The sequence below is a fragment of the Brugia malayi genome (assembly GCF_000002995.4).
Source record: "Brugia malayi strain FR3 genome assembly, contig: Bm_v4_Chr1_scaffold_001, whole genome shotgun sequence".
Lineage (NCBI taxonomy): Eukaryota > Metazoa > Nematoda > Chromadorea > Rhabditida > Onchocercidae > Brugia > Brugia malayi.
In genome coordinates this window covers 9,780,599-9,804,302 of record NW_025062475.1, presented here as the reverse complement: position 1 = coordinate 9,804,302, position 23,704 = coordinate 9,780,599, and the positions used below count along the sequence as shown (strand labels likewise).

Here is a 23,704-nt window from a genome sequence, read left to right as displayed (position 1 = left end):
ATAATTATATTTCAAAATACAACAAAACACTTTCCTAGATGCTTTCATATAAAAAATGTTTCCATATAATATTGATTTATGCGAAGTTATAACCGCATAAATTGTCTGTAAAATATTCAAGATTTGAAATTTTTGAAACTATCTTAGAATTCTGATTACACTTTTTCTTGTTCCTTCACCATTTCTTGTTTTTATCATTTCACAACATTCATTAATCTTAAATTGGAAAAAATTTTTGAAATTGCATTTTATTTGAATTAAACCGAATTTCAACTTTAAATGTTCAAAATTTTTGATTACATCCATTTACTATAATTATTTGCTTCAAACACTATCTATTTTTTCTCTCCCATTTTTTTCACTCATTAGCACAAAACATCAATTAAGCAATAATTACTTTATCATACCCATCCTTTTTTTTATAATTCATCAATAAATAATACAAATATAAAAATGATTGAAGTGAATTTTGCAAGGAACGACGAAATATTTGGATATTTAATGAAAACGATGAGAATTAAAGATGAAGAAAAAAAAAAGAAAAGAAAAAGAGATGATGATTAAATGCTATTGTATTGAAATTTTTAGTAAAGTATCCATTTTCAATCGCAATCTCCCACTTCTATTCCATCATCAAATGATGGATTATGATACACTTCAGAAATCATTCCATTCTTTCTTCCAACTATCTATCCAATCCTCATCTACCACTTTCCTCTCTTTTCAATTTTTGTCAACTACATATGTCACCATATACTTATTATATTCCTTCTACTCAGTCAATCTTTTCCCATCTATTTCACTCTCTACCTATTTCGTTTATACAGGTGGCCTACCTATTTGTATTGCTTATATTAATACATGCATGTCCCTCTCCGTCTGTCTCTTTGTATTTTCTCTTCTTTCGTCACACACATGCATGTATGGAAGTATCGGTGACACCATTTCGTAGATGATATGCAAATTAAGGAAGATTAGTTCAAGTTATGAAGTACCTCAGAAGAGTGAGTAGTGGTGATAGTATTACGTATATAAATGTATGAGTATGTTGAGATTTGATGCTTAAGAATTAACCTCGGACAGAATATAATATAATTTAATTAAAAAATAATGTTTGAAATTACTTGATACATTTCATTTCATAATTTTTTTTAATTTTCTGATGTTAATAGAATAGAAGTACTGCATTTCTATTGCAAAATTCCTGTTTAACAATAATTTAATTTAAAGTAATTAATGGATTAATGCGAAACAAAAATTATTTGGTTAAAAAATGATATTTTCTTATTCTTTTTCTGTTTTTGTTTTATTTCATTTTATTTTTTATTCATTTATTTTTTGTACTACTATATTTGATGTAAATGTAAATACTACTGTCAGTTTGAAATAATTTGGTGAAACAAGTTTTTTTTTGGTTAAGAATTTTGTTTTATATTTTAAATGGAAAAATAAAACGAATATGACCGATGATTACTAAGCATTTGGAAATTTTAATATCTGTTTATTATGAAAACTTCTTTTCTCTCATGCTATTTGAGCAAATATTTACTGGTAATTGTTTAACAATAATATTTATTAATATGCAAATTTAACCTTTGATTTTTGTAGTTCCAGTTCATCTGTTACAGTACATTCGTTACGGTACTGCATGTTGCAATATTTCTATTTCGAGTTTTTTTTTTTTTGAAAATTTTCTTTGATTATTTTTCTTCGTATAATATTAGGAATGAGGACATAATACAATATTGAATCAAAATATAATACCAATAAATCAAATTTAAGAAAAAAAAAAAGAATATATATATCGTTTGGTAAATTGTTTAATTTTATCTAACCAAAGATAAGAAAATTTGCCAAGTAAATTCATAGCCAAATAATAATAAAAAGAAGGATAAATAATTGCTGACATATAAATATTCCAATAATTACAAACCATTTCGTTTTTTCTTTTAAAAAAACTAATGCAAGTCAGTTGCTTAAGTTGCTTAGATTGCGCAAAGCTATTATTTCAACATGCAAAAAGGCATTTTTGGACATTTTTATGTTTATTTAGATTTTTTTATAATTTTTATCAAATGAAAAACAAAAAAAAAACACATGAAAATAAGAAGCGAGAAAAATAAAAAATATAATGCAAAAAATCAAAATAATGAATTGAAGTTTTTTTTTTTTTAAAAAAAAAGCAAATTTTAATTCAAGAGGAAGAAAATTTTAGTCCAAATGTTTTTTAATATTAGAATAATGTTAAATTTTTCCGTTTAAGTAAATTTTTATTTTTTCTTTTGCTTAATTTTATTCCTTTTTTTACTTCGTTTTTGTTTTTGATTGTTTAATGAAAATCAAATATTTATCGATGTTTTCTCTCGTTTTTATTTATCCAAATCATATCAGAACACCAAATAGCATAACTTTCTTTCTTTTCTCGTTTGCTTCCGTTAAAAACGAATTATTCAATCTTTTTTACTAATTCCTAAATTCTCATCATGCTTTAGTTTGTGTTTATTGAACATTATTATTCTACATGCAAAGAGCAATCTATCCCAATTCACTAGCATCTTCGTCATTATTGATAAATTCTTAAATGCAAGCAAAAACAGATCAGCTAGATAAAGGGGAAAAGCAAAAAATAAGTAAGTGAGACAAGTAGACAAATACATAAACTTAAGGTAAATTAATGATGATAGTATTGTTTATTAGTGAAGTAATGAAGAAGGGTACTGCTATGATTAATTAATTTAAATTTGCTGTTTTATTAACTTCTATTCTTTCAATTTTTTCACTTTTTTCTAGGAAGTGAAAGTTGCGAAAACGAATTGTTAAACTAACCAAGCTAGTGTGAAATATTATTATTCCTTTAAGAAAAAGAAACAACGCCAGGAAAAGCATCAGTTGATGTCCTCGGGGGAAACACTACCTCAAGCATTAAACAGGTCATCATCATCAGCATTTGTTACTCATCAAATTTCGAACTTTCCATTGTTTACTCAATTAACTCAACAGCAGCAACATCAACAACATCAACAACAACAACAACAACAACAACAGCAACAACAACAACATTATCTTCATCGTCATCACTATCATCCATTTCAACAACAGTATCATCAATCATCATCGACCACTACCGCTATTAATAGCTACAGCAATAATAACAGCAACTACAACAATAACAGTAATAGTGGTACATCACCGCAACAACGTATTAAACTGAAACGACAACGACAACGTGTTGACGCCGGTGAACCACGTAATCCTTATCAGGTACAATAAAAAAAAAATTACTTTCATCATTTTTTAAGTTCAGAGAGAGGAAATGATAGTAAAAATACAGGTAAGGTTTATGAGATGTTTGAATTTTTTACAAGACACAATCTCAGACAATAGTAAAACTAATCAATATTTCTGCTTTCATACTGTATTTGCTGAAATATAATAGAAATTTTATGTTACAAATTTGGTAATACAATAACATTTTGTATTACTAGAAAAAAAAAACAAATTTTATTGTCCAGTAAATCTTATAGGCAACACGCATACCGATGCTCCAACAGCACCAACAACAACAACAGCACCAACAACAACATCATCAACAACAACAGCAACGATATGCGAATGATTTGCAGCTCAGCAATGTTATTAGAAAGAATAATAATAATAATAATAATAACAATAATAGTATTGCATATACAACAACAGCAACAACAGTAACAACTCAAAATAACAACGTCAATGTTGCCTTAAGCAGTATATTCCCTTGGATAACGACTACGATAACAACAACAACAGCAGCAGCAATAGCGGCAACAACAACAACAACAACTGCTCCTATTACAACAAGGCAGCAAAGATTTGAATCATCGTTTAATATCATGGAGCAAATTAGTGATACAGATGATTTTGTCCAAAATCTTAGTCAACAACAAAACATTAACAATAATGAACATCAGGTAACATTGAGAATTATTATTATTATCATTCCTGTTGCTATTTTTTTCAGAAAAATCAATCTTATTATTTTAATTAGCATTGTTTTTTATTTCTTTTGTTTACACTTAATTATTCTTTTTTTCTTTTTTTGTTTTAATTACTTTTTTCGCTTTTTTTGCAAAATCATTTTTATTGATTCATTAGTTTACTTGCTCTTGACATTTTTTTTATCAATTTACTGTGATTTACTTCGCCCATTTAACTTTTATTTTTTCTCCTTCATTTTTTATGTAAATATAAAATTTAGAAAACAATAACCTTATTCTTATCATACCGTAGACAAAGATTTAACAACAATAACAGGGAACCATAATACACATTTCAGATTAAACGCAAAATCTGTTTTTTTTTTCTGTAATATTTTTGTAAACAACTTCTTTCATGCGGGATTTATTATTACTTTTATTTTATTTTTTTGTTATATTTCATTTCTCATTAATGATTGGATAGAAGAAAGCGAAAGGTGGAGTTTCACCTTTATTGTTTATGCTTCACTTTCAAATTTTAGGTTTTTTTCCTTTTTCTCCTAACTGTTTAATTCGCTCAAAAAATTAAGTTTTTATCTTTGTAAATGCCTTTCATAATATTAATTTGCCTTATATTTGTTAAAAAAGTCATTTTTCACATTTAAAAATTTTATGTTTTACCATTGTTTGTTTAAATTTTCATTCATTTATTAAGCAAATAATTTTTTCTAATTAAAATTTATTGTAACATTATTTTTTCTTTTTTTGTTTTTATTATAAAATAAAATGAAAGCAACATGGTGAATTTGAATTATTTGACTATTAAAATGTATCACTTTACAACTCATTGTTTCAATATTTTGGTATATTTCAGGAATTGTTAACATCAACGATGTCACATGTAAATAATGATGTTAAAGCTAACGATTATAAGAATGAAGCGTTAGCTACAATCATTAATCCAGCTAATGATGATGATGAAACAATTACAATGACTACTGATGAGCAACCATTTGGGTTAAATGCTGCTGATGATAATGACGATGATGATGATGATGGCGATGATGATGATGATGATACATCATATCTAAAAGTTGGTTTGATTTTAAGCCACTTATTGATCAGTTGTGTTTACTAATTCACCGGAATTATGAAAATATTTTTAATAAGAAATAAGATGAGCAAATTATTAAAAAAAGACGACAAAAATTGTTGGTAACAATAACATTAATTTATTACTAATCACTATTTATTACAATAGGAAGAAAATAGTATGAGTGAGACAAGCCCAACTCCAAGCGCATCATTTACCGGTGGTGGTGGTGGCGGTGGTGTTGGTGGTGGCGGTAACGGTGGTAACAGTGGTAGCAGTAGTTCATCAAGACGTAAAAGTGCTGCACCGCAACGACAACCGATTGATATCGATGATGAATGCAATCCTCAAATTGGTTTGTTCTTATTATTACCTATTCTTTTTTTAAGCTTTCTCTAAAATTTTTAAATTATTTTAAAAGTATTACAAAAATAAAATATCGATTTTTTCCAATTGCTTTAATAAATCTGGAATTTTTCCAAGTGCTTTAATAATAGTGTAAAATTTCCAAAAAAATTTAATTTGGTACTTACATTTTTAGTCATTTTTAGAACAAAATGAGGATGTGATGGAAGATAATAAGACAGTAAATAAAGCAAATATCGAAAAATCACCTGAAAGAAAAATGGCTAATGAAACACCGAAAAATATTTTAGCTGCTAGTTTAGCTGCCAATATTCACCCACAGGTATATACTTAATTTATAATGGAATTAGTTGACAAAAAATTGTAATCGTAATTGATGAACACCTAGTAGTTGTTGCATGGCTTTTGAATAATTTCAATAATTTTTGTTTTTCTTAGATATCTTAAATACTGCTTTATTTATTTGCTTTTTTTCTCATTTTGCTTTATTCTCTTCAATATTTTTGTTTACAGAACAGGATACAAGAAATGATTGATATACAAAAACGAATTTATTCGAACTGGATTGAACAACAGAAGAAATTATTGGGCGCAAATGATGAAGAGCAAAAACGAGCGCAAATTCAACTGATACAACAACAAATTCAGCGGGATTATGCTAAATTAGCACAGTCATTAAAACAAGAACTTATCAGTGGATTAAATAGTAGCGTTGATAAGGTATTGCAATACTATTGTAATTTGTTAAGTATCATTTAAAATTTCATTTTAATTAGAATAACGCAGCTAAAAAATTAGGTAAAAAGTGATGTGAAGTAACATTCTGAATTAGATTATTATTAGATTTAACGTACAGTTAAAGGATTTCTTCATTTCTGTAAGATTAATTAGGTATTTGGAGTTAAATCTAAACGGTTGTATAGTTATTAGTGGAAGACTTAGAAGTAAGCATGATATGCCATATTTAATTCGCAGCATTAGCTAACAATCGCTGAAACTTTTAGTTTTTAGTACGTCATCTATCACATGACCATTTATCATTCCCTTTGCGTGCATCATAACAACGAAATTTGCACATAGACTGATTTTAAAGAATTAATTTCAGATAATAGCTGAATTCATAGCTGCAGAAGCAGCGATCAGCGCGCAACGTACAACTGCGGCACTTGTGGAGCAGCAACGTGAACAAGCAGCAGCTGTTGTTGTTAATCGAAATCCATTCCTCTTCCATCCTCTGTATCATTCTTTTAACGGTCAATCTGGTCCTTTTCCGAATCCCTTTATACAAAATAGCCTACCATTACCGCCACCATCACATCATCCGCCCGGTATTTTTCCAGCTGCTTCCGCTCCTCGCACAACTTTCAATCCGTTTGTACCACACTTGAAAGCAGCATCACCAGCCACTGCAGCTTTTCGCAAAATAGATGATTTGAGGTGCGAATATATGTTTCGCCTTTAAAATTTCAATTCTTTTCCCAAGAATTTTAGTAAATTTATTTTCACTTATAAGAGAATTGGGAGAAAAAAGCTTTATATTTTTTATTAAAATTTTCTAAATATTTTGTAGTTCATTTGCGCCACGAAAGAAACGATCCAAAGTGACAGATTCATCACGGATCAACAAAATTCAACCAATAGCTGCTGCTAATCGTGAAGTATCCTCACTTCCAAATAGCGCCCGATCCTCACCACAAGTAACATACATTTTTTTACTTATTTTTTGAAAACTTAATATTTAAAAAAAAAAAAAAAAAAAGACGGAAAGACAGTTTTAAGACTACACAATTTATTATTTTAATTGTTTGCATTATTTTTTATTAATTATCAATCCATTAATTTACTCTTTTTTAGAGTATATAACTATTATAATCTTTCAAACATGCAGATCCCTTTCAGCTATCATCATATTTTCCACCAACAATGGTTGGTCATCCATTATACGGTGGTGGTACATTTGCTGCTGATGATCGGGATAGTCCGATCAATTCGGATGATGCAAGCGATTGTGGACCATATGATGGAAGTATCGGTGGAAGGTTTGTTTGACGCCAATATCTATTAAAGTAAAGCAGTAAAACTTCTGTTCTTCTTGCAAAATTCATTAAACTGATTGAGTAATTAAATTAATTAGTCCATTAAATTGACTTTTTAATAAATTGATTAAAATTCAGCTTCAAAAATGCAAACAAAAAATGCACAAATTTTTAGTTCAACTTTAACACCGATGCATCTACGTAAGGCAAAACTAATGTTTTTTTATACACGTTATCCGAATTCAGCTTTATTGAAGTCGTATTTTCCGGATATTCGTTTTAATAAAAATAACACCGCACAATTGGTTAAATGGTTTTCGAATTTCCGGTTCGTTACGTTATTATTCATCATTAGATTAAATAAAATGCGAATTTTAATCACAAGCTTTTTAGTTAATTGATAAATTTTTTGTAAAATCCTTTTTTCCTTTTCTTTCGTTTCAAAATATCAAATTTGTAAAGATGAAAAAACAAAGATGAATAGTTTTTCAACTGAGCTTTCGTTTTTTTCTTTTTTTTAACTAACAGTCATCTAGTTATATCTATTTCGTCAATCGTATAAGATTTCAATTTTTGCTTTGTCATCAATTTTCTTATCATTTGCTAATTCATGAATATTTTTAGCAAAATTTTTTATCGAAAATTTTAGCTATTGAAATGATGTTAAATGATAAATTCTTATTATGTTGGATGTGTTTGCTTAATTTTTAGAATTTAGATTAAAAAATACCATTTTAATAAGTCAACAAAATGAAGGATTAAATCTATCAAAGACATGTAAACGATAAAGATGAAGAACAATTGTTGTATATGCAAAATAAATTATAATCAAATCAAAAATGATATTACTCTACGATTTTACTTTAGTGATATTCTCATTTCTTATTTTACACTTTGACATTTTGTCATTTTTTCCTAAAATTTGACCACAATCATTATTTATATAGCAGTACTTTAACATATATCATTATTTTGATTAATTAGATGTACAATTATCAATTTATTTTTATAAACTTTTACCTTTTAACCAGACACTTATTCAGTTAGAAATGATTAATTTTTGTTATTCTTTTTTCTGTTTTCGTTTATCATTTCTATATAATTATTAATGAGAAGATATACATATCATTGTTTACAAATACTGCCCACTTAATTCATTTGAGTATTTTTATGATGTATCTATTGCGATAGTAAGATCAAATATTCATTTACTGATAAATTCTATCTTTACAGAAAAAAAATGACGAAGCAATACTGTAAGTATGTATATTACTTATTCATTATTTATTTGTTTATCTGAGTATATAATATACTTGAGAGTCGAAAGGACAGGTGTACGATAATAGAAACAGGTGCTTTTCATAAGTTAAGAGGGAAAATTGACGAAATATTGATGAGAAAGGAAAGAAAAAAAAAAAATGTAAGGTCATCTAAAACCGGTTACTATTTTATAAACAAATAATTGGCGCGTTCGTCCTCATCCGTTAGGATCAACGACGAATATGTTTGTTTAAATTGTCCCATTTGCCTCGAAATGTAATTTGACACTTGATTATCATATAATTGATGATGATGAGGTGATGAGATGATGATGGAAGGAAAAGAAAAGAAAGGCAGGATAACGATTTGATAATAATGGTGAAATGGGATGATGATGATGATGAGGTCGTATCAGGTCATCAACCTCCTTTCTCTTACCCTAATACATTTGAGAGAGCTTATTTAACTGTTTATAATTCTAATGGATTACTGTAACTTTGATTTTTTTCTCTTTTGAAATCAAATTTTCAATAACTTTTGTAAAAATAAAATGCAAAAATTTTATTTATTTAATTACTGCAATAATATGAAAATTTGACATAAATTTTAATTTTACCTTTAATCTCATTTTCTGTGTCTTTCTTTTTATCATTTTTTCCCAATATTGTTTAATACTTTTGTACTTCTTTTTACTTCAATATTTGGTAATTCTTCTAAAATTTTTTTTATTATTCATATTAAAATATTTTCTTCTATTTTTGTATTTTTTTTCTTTTGCCTTAACTTGAAAGTAAGCAATTAGATAATCTGAAAATAATTTTACATTAAACTGAAATTCATACATTTTGCTATTTACTATCAATCATTATTATAGTACACTTAATTTCTCCGCTCTTTTCATCAGTGTTCACTTAACCATTAATAGGTCTAAATTTGAAAAAGCGAAATAACTGAATGAAAATTATTGTATTATTCTGTCTGTTTATTAATTATTATTTCTGTTTTTTTTTTTTTTTTTTTTTTTTTAAATTTTTTCTTGCAGGGAATTTTTTTATAATCAAATGGATAAATACGCAAGGAATTATCTAGCTGAAGGGATCAAGAATAAGGATGATATTATTGTTACACCAGAATCGGAAATTTATAAAAGTCTCAATCAGCACTATAATCGTAATAACCATATTCAGGTTAATTAGTTGGAAAATATTTTTGAGTAAGAAAAGTATCATATTAAGTAAGAAAAATATCATATTTGGTTAATTAAGTATGATAGCTCATTGATTTTAACAAGGAGGAAGGATTTTTACTAGTGTGCGATTTTACGATAATTCTTTTACCAGAAAAAAATTGCACAAAGTTACTATTAATGTTTTTAGCCATAAATTTATGCTTTTTAAGTTTATGCAAAATTATTTGTTAGAAAAATTTTAGTGTGTTTACACCATTTTCTTTTTTTTTTCAAAAAAAAGGTTTAAAAAATTGAAACGAAATCTTAACAACAAAACAGAAAAAAAGATGATACATTTGGTAAGTCTCGAATATTCAATTATTGCCCTTACATTTCAATAAATTTTAATAGAATTTATTAATTTGCAGCCACCAGAACGGCTATCATTGGTAATACAAGAAACATTACGTGAATTTTTTTGTGCTGTACAAAGTGGACGTGATGCGGAGCCATCTTGGAAAAAGACAATTTATAAAGTAATTAACCGAATGGATGATCCAATTCCGGAATATTTTAAGGATCCTAATTTTCTAGAACGTTTGGAGGGCTAAGAAAGAATTTTTGTCTCTCCAAATGCTTCCTTAACTAACAAAATGTTTCATTTTATTTTGCGGTTGCTTTTTAATTTTTATTTCAATTTATATTATTTGCAATTTTTTTTTTTTTTTTGTATAAATTTGAAGAAAAAAGCAAAATTGAACTTGGATTTTTATTTTTTTAAATTTTGCAAAGCTTGTCAAATAAAAAAAAGTCTCTTTTGGGAATCTGCTGGAATAATATTTAACTTACAAGTGTGTAAATTGATAAATGCATAAACATTCTAGTTTTTTTTTCGTTTTTTTTTTTTTTTTTTGAACAACAACAATAAATTTTGAAAAAATCATATGCCATTATACTATCAAGATCAATAATTTAAATGCTGCATGACTGGAAAACTTTTTAATTTGTGAATCTTTAAGTTACTTAAATTAAAATTTGCTTAAGTTGATTAAATCATTTTCAATTCCTTTCTTTTTCTCCTACACCCCTTATTACTCTTTCTCCATCTTAACTCTTTACAAAGGATTTCACCCATATATATATAATTATGTACTTTTTTTTTAGGGAAATTTTCTTTGTTTAAACGATGAAACATTCTAACTTTTTTTCTTTTTTCTTGTTCAAAATCTTTCTTTCAATCATTTTCATTTAGTAAATGATTTTGACTTTACCAAACGGAATGATTTCATATACGTGTGTGCATGTTGTGTGTGTGTATGTGTATGTGTATAGATGTGTGTATAAGTGTGTGTGTGTGTGCATGTGCGTAAGTATATAATATGAAAATTTCAATTAAAATTCCGGTCATCTTTACTATTTTCAACGGAACGGATTTTCCCTGAAATAAATTAAACTGATCGAAGCATAAAGGAAGAATAATTGAACACAAACAATGAATGGTATTTATTGAAGAAGAAGGAAACGAATTGAATGATGGATTGTGCCATTCATAAAGTAATAATAATATGTCTCACTTCTATATCGTAGCATAAAATTATAATATTTCTTTGCTTTTCTATATTTCCTAGACCTATTTCTTTCTTTCATTTTCAAGCATTTAAGAATTTATTGAAGCGAAACAAAACGGCCACTTACTTTATGAAGTAAAATAGGATATTTCGAAATTTGATTGAAAATTGAGAATTAATCTGCAAATTATCTGAGAATTTGCTGGAAAAATTTATCTTAAATATATAGATAAATCGACTAATATCTTCCTTATGTTTTCTGCCATGAAAATTTTGGTTTTATATTTGTTTTTTTTTTTTTTTTTTTTTAAAAAAAAAGGAAGAGAAAATGCTTAATTAATAAAAAGAAAATTATCAATGATATTTTATTTTGGGCAAGAAAAAGAATACTCCAGTATCAAAAATTTTATTATTAGTTGTTTTTTATCATGGATTAAAAATTTTTTGATTTTTAATCTTTACTTAAATTATATTCACGTTATTTATTAAGCTCAAATTGTTTATCAGAAACCGTTCAATTTTCCATGACCGTTAATCTAATTTATCAACCACAAAATTATCATTTTGGAAAAAGGAATACAAAGAAATAATTACCGATAAATTTCCCTATATTTTTTCTTGAAGTCGACCATATCAAAATCATGATCAAACATTAAATTATCATTTGAAAGATCACAAACTGTGATAGTATGATCTAATACCGGTAAACCACATACAGGCGTATACACTCATTCACTCCAGAAAAACGATTCATATTTTCAATTACTTTATCCAATTATTTTATCATATTTATCCTGTTATTAATTTCTAGCACCTCAAATTATTGAACCAACTAGGGAGAGCAATAATAATAATAACAATAATAATCTTTGTGTAATTAATAAAAACTAGCCTAAGTTGTGCATAATTTTGTTCTGTTTGATAGCAAAAAGCTATTTTATATTAAAAAAGAAAGAACAGAGTCTGTTGCAAAGAAAGAAAGCAAAAAGCAATGGTAATAATTTCAATTAAAACAAAAATTAAATGAGAAATATTTAATAAAAAATAAAAGAAAGAAATTAAAAAAAAAAAATGAAATTAGTGAAGTAATTACCACATAGAAAGTACAGATGAAAAAAAAAAAACTGTTTACAAACGTATTGAAAATGAGTAAATTTTAAGTTTAATTTTTTTTTTTGAAATCTTTTGGAAAAGTGAAAATCATTTGATAGAATGAAGTTCAGTAATTGGCGAAATTTCATTTGAATTTGAAAATTCACTGCTGACTGTTCGAGCTGTCGAACTCTTCCCATTATCGTTTTCAGCATTGCTGTTTTCATCGTTATAATCAATATCACTACTGATATCTGATAATGTTTCCGGATTACTTTCACTTTTGATTGCATGGCTAGAATTTCTCCGTCTTTCGGTTGTCAAATTTCTGTAGTTACAAGAGAAAAAAATTTTGATACATACCAATTTGCTGTGATTAAACTGCTATTAAAAATAAGAATTCAAAACAAACAAAAAATAATACTGAATTGGGTATATTAAATTAAAAATTTATAACTTCTTTTTAAAAAATTGAAGAAGTAAAACTTGATGAATTTACTTACTTTTTTAATTTTCCAATTGATTGTCTTGCAGTTGAACCGGAATTATATTCACTTATAGTTGCTTTCGGATTAGAGCAATTGCTATTTTTGTCACTGCTTTTGTTGTTAATCGATTTTTGTATTAAATTTTGATTTGTTGATTTTGTTAAAGACCCACAATTATTTAACATTGAAACGTTAGAAATATTTTTGTCTAAAAATAAATAAAATTTATTAATACAACAGATTTTGCTTCTTTTCAATCCTAAAATTTGTTTACAAAATTCAAAACTACAATTCCCAGAAAAAAAAAATTGAAAATAATAAGTTTAGTAGAGAAAGAAATATTTTCAGTAATGAGATGACAATAATAGCTGGACAGAAAATAATTGCATTAAAAAACAGAAACATAACGAACTTATAAATGATAATCTGGCACTGATCGATCGTTTATCTGATCGATGTGATGGAATAGCGGACATTTGACACAATCGTTCCATTTTCTGCTTCGAATTTTTGGATGCATCGCTCAGTTTATTAGATTTTTTCGCATGCATCTTTTGTTGCATTATTTGTTTAGTAATTAACTGATCTAATTTACGTAACAGTTGTTGCTGACAAATAGAATTATAACTATTTGATCGATTACAGAAAATATTTGCATAACAGTGACTTCGAGATTTATTTGATCCATTCGTAATTCTTGGCTTGTTGCAAAATCTTTCTATATTCAATTTTGGACAATCATCGATTAAATTAGGCAATTTCATAGGTAACCTTTGACATTTAGCTTTATTGAAGCACTCCGTACTTTTCTTCATTGGTTTCTTCGATAGATTATTTCGCTTTCTAGATGGACTACTGAATTGATTTGAATTCTCACCAGCAACTGATAGCTTATTGCCTCAAATTGATTGGCAAAAATAAATTTCAACAAAACATTAATAGATTACTAAACAAATAAAGCATATTACTAAAACAAATGGAATAAAATTAGGTAAATCGTTAAGAATTAGATTTAAAAACATTATGAACTAAAAATGATTATAATTAGACCTTTGTTATTATTACTCTTATTATTATTATTCTAATAATGTTATTATATTATTACTATTATTATTAATTATTATTTTCATCACTACTGTTGCTATTATTGTTGTTTTACAGCTTAACGAATAAAAATACTATTACTAAGATATACCAGAATGTTTTCCTAATTGTCGGTTCTTTTCGTTGACAGCCAAAGCATGGCTAATTATTTCAGCAATTATTTCTGTCAACTGTTGCCGAGAAATTCTTTTAGAAAGTTGAACAGCTGCATCCTTCATTGTGACATGTTTTGCCTTTTCCTTTACCTGTGTCTTCTTGTTCTTCAATTTCTGATCTTTCGTCGAAAAGTGGAAAATAATTAGAAATAAGCAAAAAAAAAAAAAAAAAATTAGAAGGCAATTTATTCTATAATTAAATCAAGACTAATAATAACTGCAGTTATTTCTAATAATGCACTAATGCACTGATAAATTTATAACAGGTTCCTCATTAACTTTTCAAAATAAAAATTAGTTAATTAAAACACTAAAAGCTTTGACTTATTGCATCTCTCAATTGAACAAATAAATTATGAAATTTCCATTTCAAATGAGTGTGTCAACAATATTTATGCAATGAAATCTATGCATTCTCTATATGGTACTACTTTTTAAATTGGTAGTAATTATTTTTGACTTAATGAAAATTAATTGTTGTCAAAATTTGCATCCAATTAATAAACAACAATATGCGAATTATATTGAACATTTTCATTATCGAATTTCATTTCTGTTATAATGAAATTCAAATTGTTTTGATTTCCATTTTTATTGCGTTCACTTATAATTTATATAATAAAAAACAAACGAATTTTTTTTAAAAATTTTTTACTTGTATCGCAACGTGTCGCATTGTCACACTCATTTGAACCTGTCGATTCATCCGGCACCAGTCCGTTTGAGTATTCCTGTTAACAGCAAGAACACTACGGTGAAAAACTGTGGGATGGATGCGATCTACGTTAAAAATACGCATTGCAACATGCACATGCAAATTCTTTGATGAATTATCCAATAGATATAACTTCATAATTCCTTTGCAGTTTGCCGTATCCTTAAAATAACTGAGCAAATGAAATTTGAATAAAATAGATGTGATTTCTTTTCAATAGTGCTAAAAATTTAATTTAATAATTTTTAAATATATTGATATACAGGAAAAGAATTGTTAAGTGTAATTTTATTGCAGAATATTTTTTGAACAAAACAAAAATTGATAAGTTATTTTGACATATTTAAGAAAATTTGGGAATTTTCTCCATTCATATCACATTTTACTTAATTTTGTACATAATTCATATCGTATAATTTTTACAATTTTTTCATATAAGTGAATAAAAAGTAAATGACAAAAAAGATTTACTTTGGTTCTACAGAATGACCCTAAGCTAACATTACATGAATAAATCGACTGATCGTTACAGATCGCGCGAACACGAAGATTGCCGGTGATCATTTGATTCAAAAAGTTAGCCTCATTAATTAGGTAACATCTTTTACCAATATTATTCCAACATCCTACAAATAGTTTTGTAAAATGCTGTATTTGGATTGATACATCGATTTATCGATTTTTGTTTCATTTAATGTGAATTTTGCTTAGATTAAAATTTTAATATTTATTGTTAAACTTCACTCTATAACAGTGCAAGAAATTTAAATATTTTGGACAAATAATTTTTGAAATTTAACAAGTTTTGATCATGAAGAAATCAAAATTAAATCTTTCATGAAATCAAAGTAAATGAACTATCCGTGTGAAATAGTAAACCATTCGTAATCATTAAATTTGATTTCCAGTGATCGAACATTTGTCGAATTTGATATCATTTCAATGGATTCGATGAAAAATTCGAAGCAAAATAGGCTTCTGTCCTCAGACGATGACATTCTTCTAAATAACAGAGCCATAGATGGCATTTCTGTTGCCATGGAAGCATAATTTATTGATAAATGCGATTGGGTGCAACTGAATAATGAACTGAAAATGTGATAAGCAAATTTGATATGTAAGTAACACATATTAATATCTGCGATGGACAGTTGGTGATAAAAGTTCCTATAACTTTCTTGTAGTAATAATAATAATAATTACAGTAATAAATATTATTAATGTTGTTATTGTTATTACAATTTCAAGATTACTCTTCTTCTGTCATCTTATGATTAGAATGACAAGTAGGCTGATAAAATTTATTACCGAGATTTGTCAGCTCAAAAAATGTTGCTAAACTTTTAGAAGTTATAGCTACATACGAAATATTTATTAGAAATATCTGATTAGTATGTCTATATATAAATTGAGTTGTCATAATTTATTAAGTTTGTCACCTTTTGCAAACCTAATTTATCATTATGTATTTTTATCATCTGCTGCACTATCAGTACTATCAGTATTGCCAAATAAATATGGTAGGAATTAAACAAAAGAGAAATATTGCAGCAAAAGATGAAATAAATTCACTAAAAATTAAGAAAAAAAAGAATGAAAGGGAGAAAAAGAAAGAACGAAAAGATGAGAAAGAAAAATTTTTAATAAAAAAAAAAAGAGATACGGACGGTAAAAAATGGTAATAGAGAAAGGGTAAAGAAGGTAAATTAAAATTAATGTATTTATTACAAAAAAAAAAAGATAAAATATAAATGACACGAACGTAAAATAGATGAAAATGGTTGACCGTAATTGAATATGAGAACTGGTTTTTTTGCCATTTTAAATCATTGTCAATCGTTAAACTCTACCAAAATGTGCTTTTGCAATCGTTACTTTTCAATTACTTCCATCAAAAAGTCCTTCTCATTTTTCAATTCTTTCATTTTTTCTTTCTCAATTTTCTTCTCAGTTAATGTTTTAAATTAGCCTTTTATCATTCTTAAGATAATTTCATTGTTTCTCTTACTTTTTCTCTCGTTTTTAAAATATTATCACTTATTATCAATAGATCATTATTGATTATTATATTATCTTGAACAATTATCAGAACACCATTACCATTAATATATCTTCTTTTTTCTTTCATTGTGCGTTATCTAATGCTTTAACGAATATAGTGATATTTTTGAGATAAAAATTTTGCACGAACTTTTGTCATGCTTCTTTACAAACTTTAATATTATCAGTATATTACTAGCCTCATCAAAAGTATTGATACAAATGGACTGAGTTGATAAGATGTTATAGATTTTAATTTTTAATAAGCAACTTTTTAGGTAAAGTTTTTGAATAAAAAGAAAGATTGATAGTACTGAAGCAGGCCATCTTTTAAAAAATTAAAGCAATTGGAAAAAAAAATTGGGGAAATTTTAAAACAAAATTTAAAAAAGACGAAATGATACCAAATCATTTTTTTAAAACAAGATTTGGTAGTAAATGGAAAGTGCCTTTTCTATTCTTTTCTCCTCATTTTAACTAGTTAATATTTATTTGTTAGTTAAAGTTTGATTCTTATGAACTTAATATTATCAAGTTGAAAATATTACAACTATGTAAACATGTGTTTTATAATTTTTCTTATCAAGTTATTCAGTACCGCAACTGATAACGCTATCATTTTGACAGCACTGATAAATCAAATTAAGCAAAGCAAAAATTAAAATTCCTTAGTTTCTGCGTTTTTTTCTGACTGCATTTTTCAGTATCACTAGTGTTGTTTTACTGGAACCTTAAATTATTCGAATTCAAATCTTTAATAGTAATATGTTCTTTGCTAAATTATTATAAGCATACTTTTAGATATGCTAATCAGTACATAATATTACAAAACAATTATTTCTAATCAGTAAACAATTATAGCATTAGTAAGGCTATAATAATTTGTGCTGTGCAAAATTTCTATTAAAATTTTTCTAATCTTTTATTATTATTATTATTATTATTGTATTTTTTGTTGTTGTCTTTAATTGTATTGATTTTTTCACTGCTTTGTTTTAAGTTGGCAAAAATTTAATTTAATAATTTTGTTTCGTAATATTTCAGATTGAAAGCTGGATTGAATTAAAAAGTTGAAAATATGTTTTACAATATTAATCGCTTCCATATATTTGTCCTAATTACCTGGCAATTCAGTATATTTTTCGCATCACAAATGATTTATCCCATATTTGCAAATTATATTCCACAGTGGCGCTGTTCTGTCAATCAGTCATTTTCCAATAATTGTACCATTTTTCTATCATGTAAAGATAGCATTCAATTCAGTGAGGTATTTCAGTTTGTTTCTTTATCATATTTATATTTATTTAGTTAGGTAATTACTTGCATTCATACACTTTTACTTAACTAATTAGTATTCAATTCATTTTCAATTTCTAATTTATTGCATTTATAAAAAGGAAAAAACACATTCAATACATTTATAGAATATTATTTAAAATGCATTTTTGTTTTTCATTTACTTATTTTCTTGCATTTGTAAGATAATATCTGATATATTTTTATTCAATTAATCAATATTTAGCTATTTTATTGTATTCAATTTCACGTCAGTGAATTATTATCGTCGTTTTTTATTGCTTTAATTTAGATAAATCTTTTTTCATTATTCTTTTTTTTTTCCAAATTCAACAAAGTTTATATAAGACGTTACTAAATGAATTTTTAGGCAATTTTTCGTTGAGTTTTTTAGTTTTTTTACTTTTATTTTTTCTTAAATTTATGAGAAAATAATAAACTTTAATTCTTTTTTGATTTTTTAATTTGGAGATCTTGAAAATTGGCTAATTTATCAAATGTTTAGATTTCAATTACAAACCAAAAATGTAATTTTTAATGCGAAAAAAATTATCATTAATAATTTTTAATCCGTTATTTATTAATATTTAATAATTAAGCTAATGATTTCTTTGATGATTTGTTACTTTGCAAATAACATGACAGTAGAAAAAATAAAAGATTAAATTTTAAAACATACCGCATTTTTTAATTATTCCTATCCATTGCATTCTATAAGTGTTCTTTTATAATATTTTATAATGCTTTTAAAATCAATTTTTATAAATATCTATTATTTGGTAAATAAATATTTGTGTTTTTTGTCAACTAATTGAAAATTTTCAGATAGCATTTTTCTCAGCAGCTCTTGAATATGACTGGATTTGTGGTGCATCTGCATACTGGGCATCATTATTCAGCCAAATACAGTTTCTTGGTGTTTTATTGGGTACAATAATTACGGGAACTTTATCGGATATTTTTGGACGACATCCTTTAGCTTTAATTTCACTCACTTGTGGTATTATCGTTTCCTTCTGCTCAGGTACAATTTTGTGCCATAATTCTGGATTTTCTTTTTTCTTTTTTTTTTTGCACCTAATAAAACTATCAAAAAAGAAATCTGTCATAAAATTTAATTATCATTATACTGCTCTTTGGTTATAATAGTGTCATAAAGTCTTGAAAATCTTTGAAGGAAATTATCATGATTATTACAGTATCGCTGGATGTAATGTCCACAGTATCTTCATTTGAAATGTCAATGTTATTATTGTCCATTTACATTGATTTTTTTTTTTTCTTTTAATTATTTTGCAAGGAAAAAGAAAAAATGATTAAATAGATTTTGTTTTTTATTTCGAGTGATTAGTTTTGAATTTAAATTTTAGGATTAGCACCAAGTTGGGAAATTTTGTTGGTTTTAAGATTTTTCGTTGGCCTTTCCATTGGTGGTACAATTGTGGTAGTATGTACATATGTGATGGAAATGCTTTTACCCAAGCAACGTATGGCGCTCAGAGCCTTTTTCAATTGGGTAATTTAATGTTTTCTAATTTTTTAAGACAGAAAAAAAAAAGAATGAATTAAACTAATTTACAAATGATTCAATTTCTTTCAGAGTAATTTAAGTTAACAATATACAAATGCAAATGCAATAATTATAAATAATAACAGAGAAATAATTAATTTAATTGCAATAACTTTATTAGTATGGTCATATCCTGTGGCTCATTATTGATATAATTTAGCTTATACTTGCCTTTTATCCATTTAAGCTAACTTTAGAGGCCTAATTTAATTACAGCACTTTAATTAAATATGTGCCCTGAAATTTACATCATTAATTTCAATTATACAAAACTATGTCAGCAATATAAATTATGTTTAGTTTCTTTACTTTGGTTATGTATTTTTTTTATTTAATATTGAGAAGACTGCAGATGTAAGATGAGAATATGCAAGAGATTTCTTAGAAAAATAATTAAGCTTATTATGTTAACTTTATGCACATTTATATGACTTATCTTATCCTTTTCAGTTTATATACTGTAATTTCTTCTTGACTATTTGAGATTTGCAAGATATGCAAGCAAATATAATGCACTCACTTAATTATTATAATTATTTGCATTTTACAACATAATTATACAATTAGCGATTAACATGCAATCATTATAGTGAAATAATGTAAATTTAGAAAAAAAATTTAGTGATTCTGATAAATAAATGAGAAAAATTAAACGTTATATGAATTTTAAATAAAAAAAATTGATAAAAAAGCAAGACGTAGATCGTAGGGTATTGCACGACTGATGATGACAACTATATGTTACTTGTTACCGGAATGGCGTCAAGCATCGTTCGGAAATGCTATAGCTGCTTTACCGGCTCTTCTTATTGTCTTTTTCATTTTCCCGGAAAGTCCAACATGGTTACATAGCAAGGTAATTTAATAATATATTTTCGTTTTATTTGCAAACATTTAATGAATTAGATAAAATATTTGTTTTGTATTGTTTTTCTTTTTCTCTTTTAAATCTTTCTTTTGAAATTCACCAATTTTCATTTTAATTTTTGAATTGAAATTTAAAATTTTATAGAATCGTATAGATGAAATGCGTGAAAGTGAGAAAAAGATTGCATGTATAGCTGGCATACCATATGCTGAAGTGGAACATAAAAGGGTAGAAAAAAATAAACGTTTGATTGATGTCATCCGAAATCCAAACTATGCTAAACGGTAAACTTCAATTTTATATACTAACCATTTTTTTTTAAATATTTTAAATAGAAATTTAAATGTCAGCATTCAATTGTGCATTTCCTGATGAATTTTTCATATTGATTTCTCGGGTAATGTTGAGATAATGCTTACTTACTACTGATTGAATTTTTAGTTGAATCAACAGGTCTATCATTTATTTGTAATTAATATTCCCTAAAATTCTTTACCTCAAATTTTTTACCAAACTACCTCGTCTTAATATCATGACAATTTAATATTTAATCATATAACGTATATAAAAGTTAGAAAGACTACTGTCAATTTTAGCGTACATTGAAATTGAATACTCTAATTATTTCTATCATAATATAAAGTAAAATTTAAATTAAGAAGAAAACTATATATAAAGTATTACTAAATTCATTATACCTAAACAGTTATAACAATTTAATATAGCAGCATTAAAAGATGGTAAGCGTAAACTAATCTTACATTTCTTATTTCAATCAATTCTTGTGCACTCAAAAAAAAAAAAAAAAAAATTCACATTGTTAAGAAGAGAAGGATGATGTAAAATTAAAAGTAGCTAAAATTTTTAATGAAAATTTGTGATTAAATAAAAATTCTTATCAAAATTTGTAATTACTTAAAATATCTCATGCCAAAATTTGTAATTGACTACTGGTCAAAGGTCAGAATTGGTTAAAATTCCAAGCTAAAATCTACAATTGATTGCTAATCAAACTTTGTTCACAAAACAGTGGCCAGAAAAAGCATTGAAATATTTATCACAAATAGATGTTATTTAACTGCTCAGATTGTTTATCTTATGGTTAATTTGGTTCACGGCATCATTATGTGGTTATGCAATTGATTTAAATTCATCACGTATAAGTGGTAATCTATTCCTCAATCAAGCATTATTTTCCATTCTTATTGCTGCCTCTAAAGTTTGTTTGTTTCATTTTTTTTTTTTTTTAAATGAAAATGACACAAATTATGTATAGAATCCTAAAGTTAATTTTTAGACAAAAAATCGTACAAAATGTAATTCTTGAAAAATTGATTGAAAGTTGTTCCCATCGTTTATTTCATTTATTTATCTATCATTTTCAAAGCACAAAATCTTAAGGAAAAAGAAAAAAGAGTTGCACCTGAAAATGCAGAAGTAATTGGTATTAAATGATAATGAATAGCATCCACTTTCTTTACTGCTTGTAGATAATACTGGTAATTTATGATACAGTAAATAAAAATTTCAATCGACGTAAACTACATCAATATGCCCAATTAGCTGTTTGCATATGCTTCCTAACATTAACTATTCTTGTTTACCTTCATTATCAGGTTCGTCTATTATTAGCTTTCTTCTTAAAATTACTTTTTATGAATTATTACTCAGTTCTTTCATTTTCCTTAACTATTATTCATTATTCAAATACTACAAATTTTTGGGAGGAAGAAAGGAGAAAATTTCACATAAAAGAATTATTTTTCAAGCAGTTAGAATCAGTTCAGTTTTTCGTCATTATATTTAATTTAAGGGCATTGCTATACTGGTAATTAATTTAATTGGTACAGTATTTATCGAGTATACCTGGGATGCATGTTACTTATGTGCGGTTGAATCGATGCCAACATCAATGCGTGCCTCCTCTCTTGGTTCATGCTCTTTCATTGCTAGGATTGGTGCTTTACTTTCACCAACAGTAAGTTTTCTTTCCTAAGAATTTTGAAAATCCTCCAAAAAGAAAAGAAAAACTATAAGGGATATATTTTTATATTTTACATAAATTCTCAACTTTCAAAAAAAAAAAAAAAAAAAATCCAACATTTTTCAAATATTTCGATTCCAACAAAAATTTTTATTGATTTTCAGATCTTTTTTTTGTCAAATATATGGCCACCATCAGCTTACCTCATTGTTGTACTCGTTGGTGTAATTAGCTTAATTTCATCTTGCTTATTTCTGGTAGAAACAAAAAATATTCACCTTGACCGAGTGGATGAGGAAAGTGTCAGTGTGCAGGAAGAGCAAATACCAATGGTATCAAGGAGACAGTGAGAATATAGTGTTAAAAAGTTTAAATGAAAATGAAACCTTTCCGAAATAATCATTTTAAAGAGATTTACCGAAACGATCCCCTGATGATCGCTTGTTTCCTTTCGAGAAGAGATAACAAACTGAGATCGATTTAGATCAACCGCGTGTAAATATTTCAATAAAATTCAAGCAATAAAGGTAACATTAACGAGTCCATTAACACAATTTCATTAATTGAAATTAAAAAAAGAAATCACAATATAATAGCAGTTATATTCATAAGGATATGAGATGACAATTTCCTCCCAACTTTTTTATGCAAAACAATCTTTCATTTCAAATTTACATGGCATAATCAACAAAATGTTTAATTACACACATCTCTCAGATTATTACTATAGTTCGACAAATATATGATTAAGCAACTATGGACAAGCTGAAAATTGACTTCAAATAGGGAAACGATATATATTGCTCACAACAAACATCACTGAAAAATACATAGCAAATGAACCAAAAATAATAAAAGATAAGAATAAAAAGATCTCCTACAGCAAAACGATAACACTGTTTCATAATGTAATTTCATTTGAAAAATGAAAAGTGTTCAGTGACA

General features: G+C 26.4%; 3 protein-coding genes across 3 annotated transcripts; 2 read left to right on the top strand and 1 right to left on the bottom strand.

The window, feature by feature from the left end:
* Positions 1–2,892: 2,892 nt before the first annotated feature.
* Positions 2,893–10,487, top strand: Bma-pros-1 (Homeobox protein ceh-26, putative; the record flags this gene model as incomplete). Its single annotated transcript, XM_001897075.2, has 12 exons — positions 2,893–3,261; positions 3,525–3,947; positions 4,828–5,046; positions 5,215–5,401; positions 5,598–5,734; positions 5,926–6,132; positions 6,518–6,849; positions 6,983–7,109; positions 7,312–7,451; positions 7,624–7,776; positions 9,751–9,895; positions 10,305–10,487. 12 exons carry the CDS (start codon positions 2,893–2,895, stop codon positions 10,485–10,487), a joined length of 2,622 nt encoding a protein of 873 aa, XP_001897110.2.
* A 2,157-nt stretch (positions 10,488–12,644) lies between these two features.
* On the bottom strand, positions 12,645–15,562 carry Bm10782 (Uncharacterized protein; the record flags this gene model as incomplete). Its single annotated transcript, XM_043077325.1, has 6 exons — positions 12,645–12,864; positions 13,040–13,232; positions 13,437–13,922; positions 14,220–14,388; positions 14,939–15,160; positions 15,470–15,562. The coding sequence occupies 6 exons, from the start codon at positions 15,560–15,562 to the stop codon at positions 12,645–12,647; spliced, it is 1,383 nt and encodes a 460-aa protein (XP_042933259.1).
* Positions 15,563–18,191: 2,629 nt separating this feature from the next.
* Positions 18,192–23,109, top strand: Bm3365 (major facilitator superfamily protein; the record flags this gene model as incomplete). The annotated part of the gene is made up of 9 exons (XM_043077324.1): positions 18,192–18,308; positions 19,163–19,361; positions 19,708–19,853; positions 20,617–20,763; positions 20,920–21,059; positions 21,862–21,994; positions 22,266–22,391; positions 22,589–22,753; positions 22,924–23,109. The coding sequence occupies 9 exons, from the start codon at positions 18,192–18,194 to the stop codon at positions 23,107–23,109; spliced, it is 1,359 nt and encodes a 452-aa protein (XP_042933258.1).
* Between the last annotated feature and the right edge of the window lie 595 nt (positions 23,110–23,704).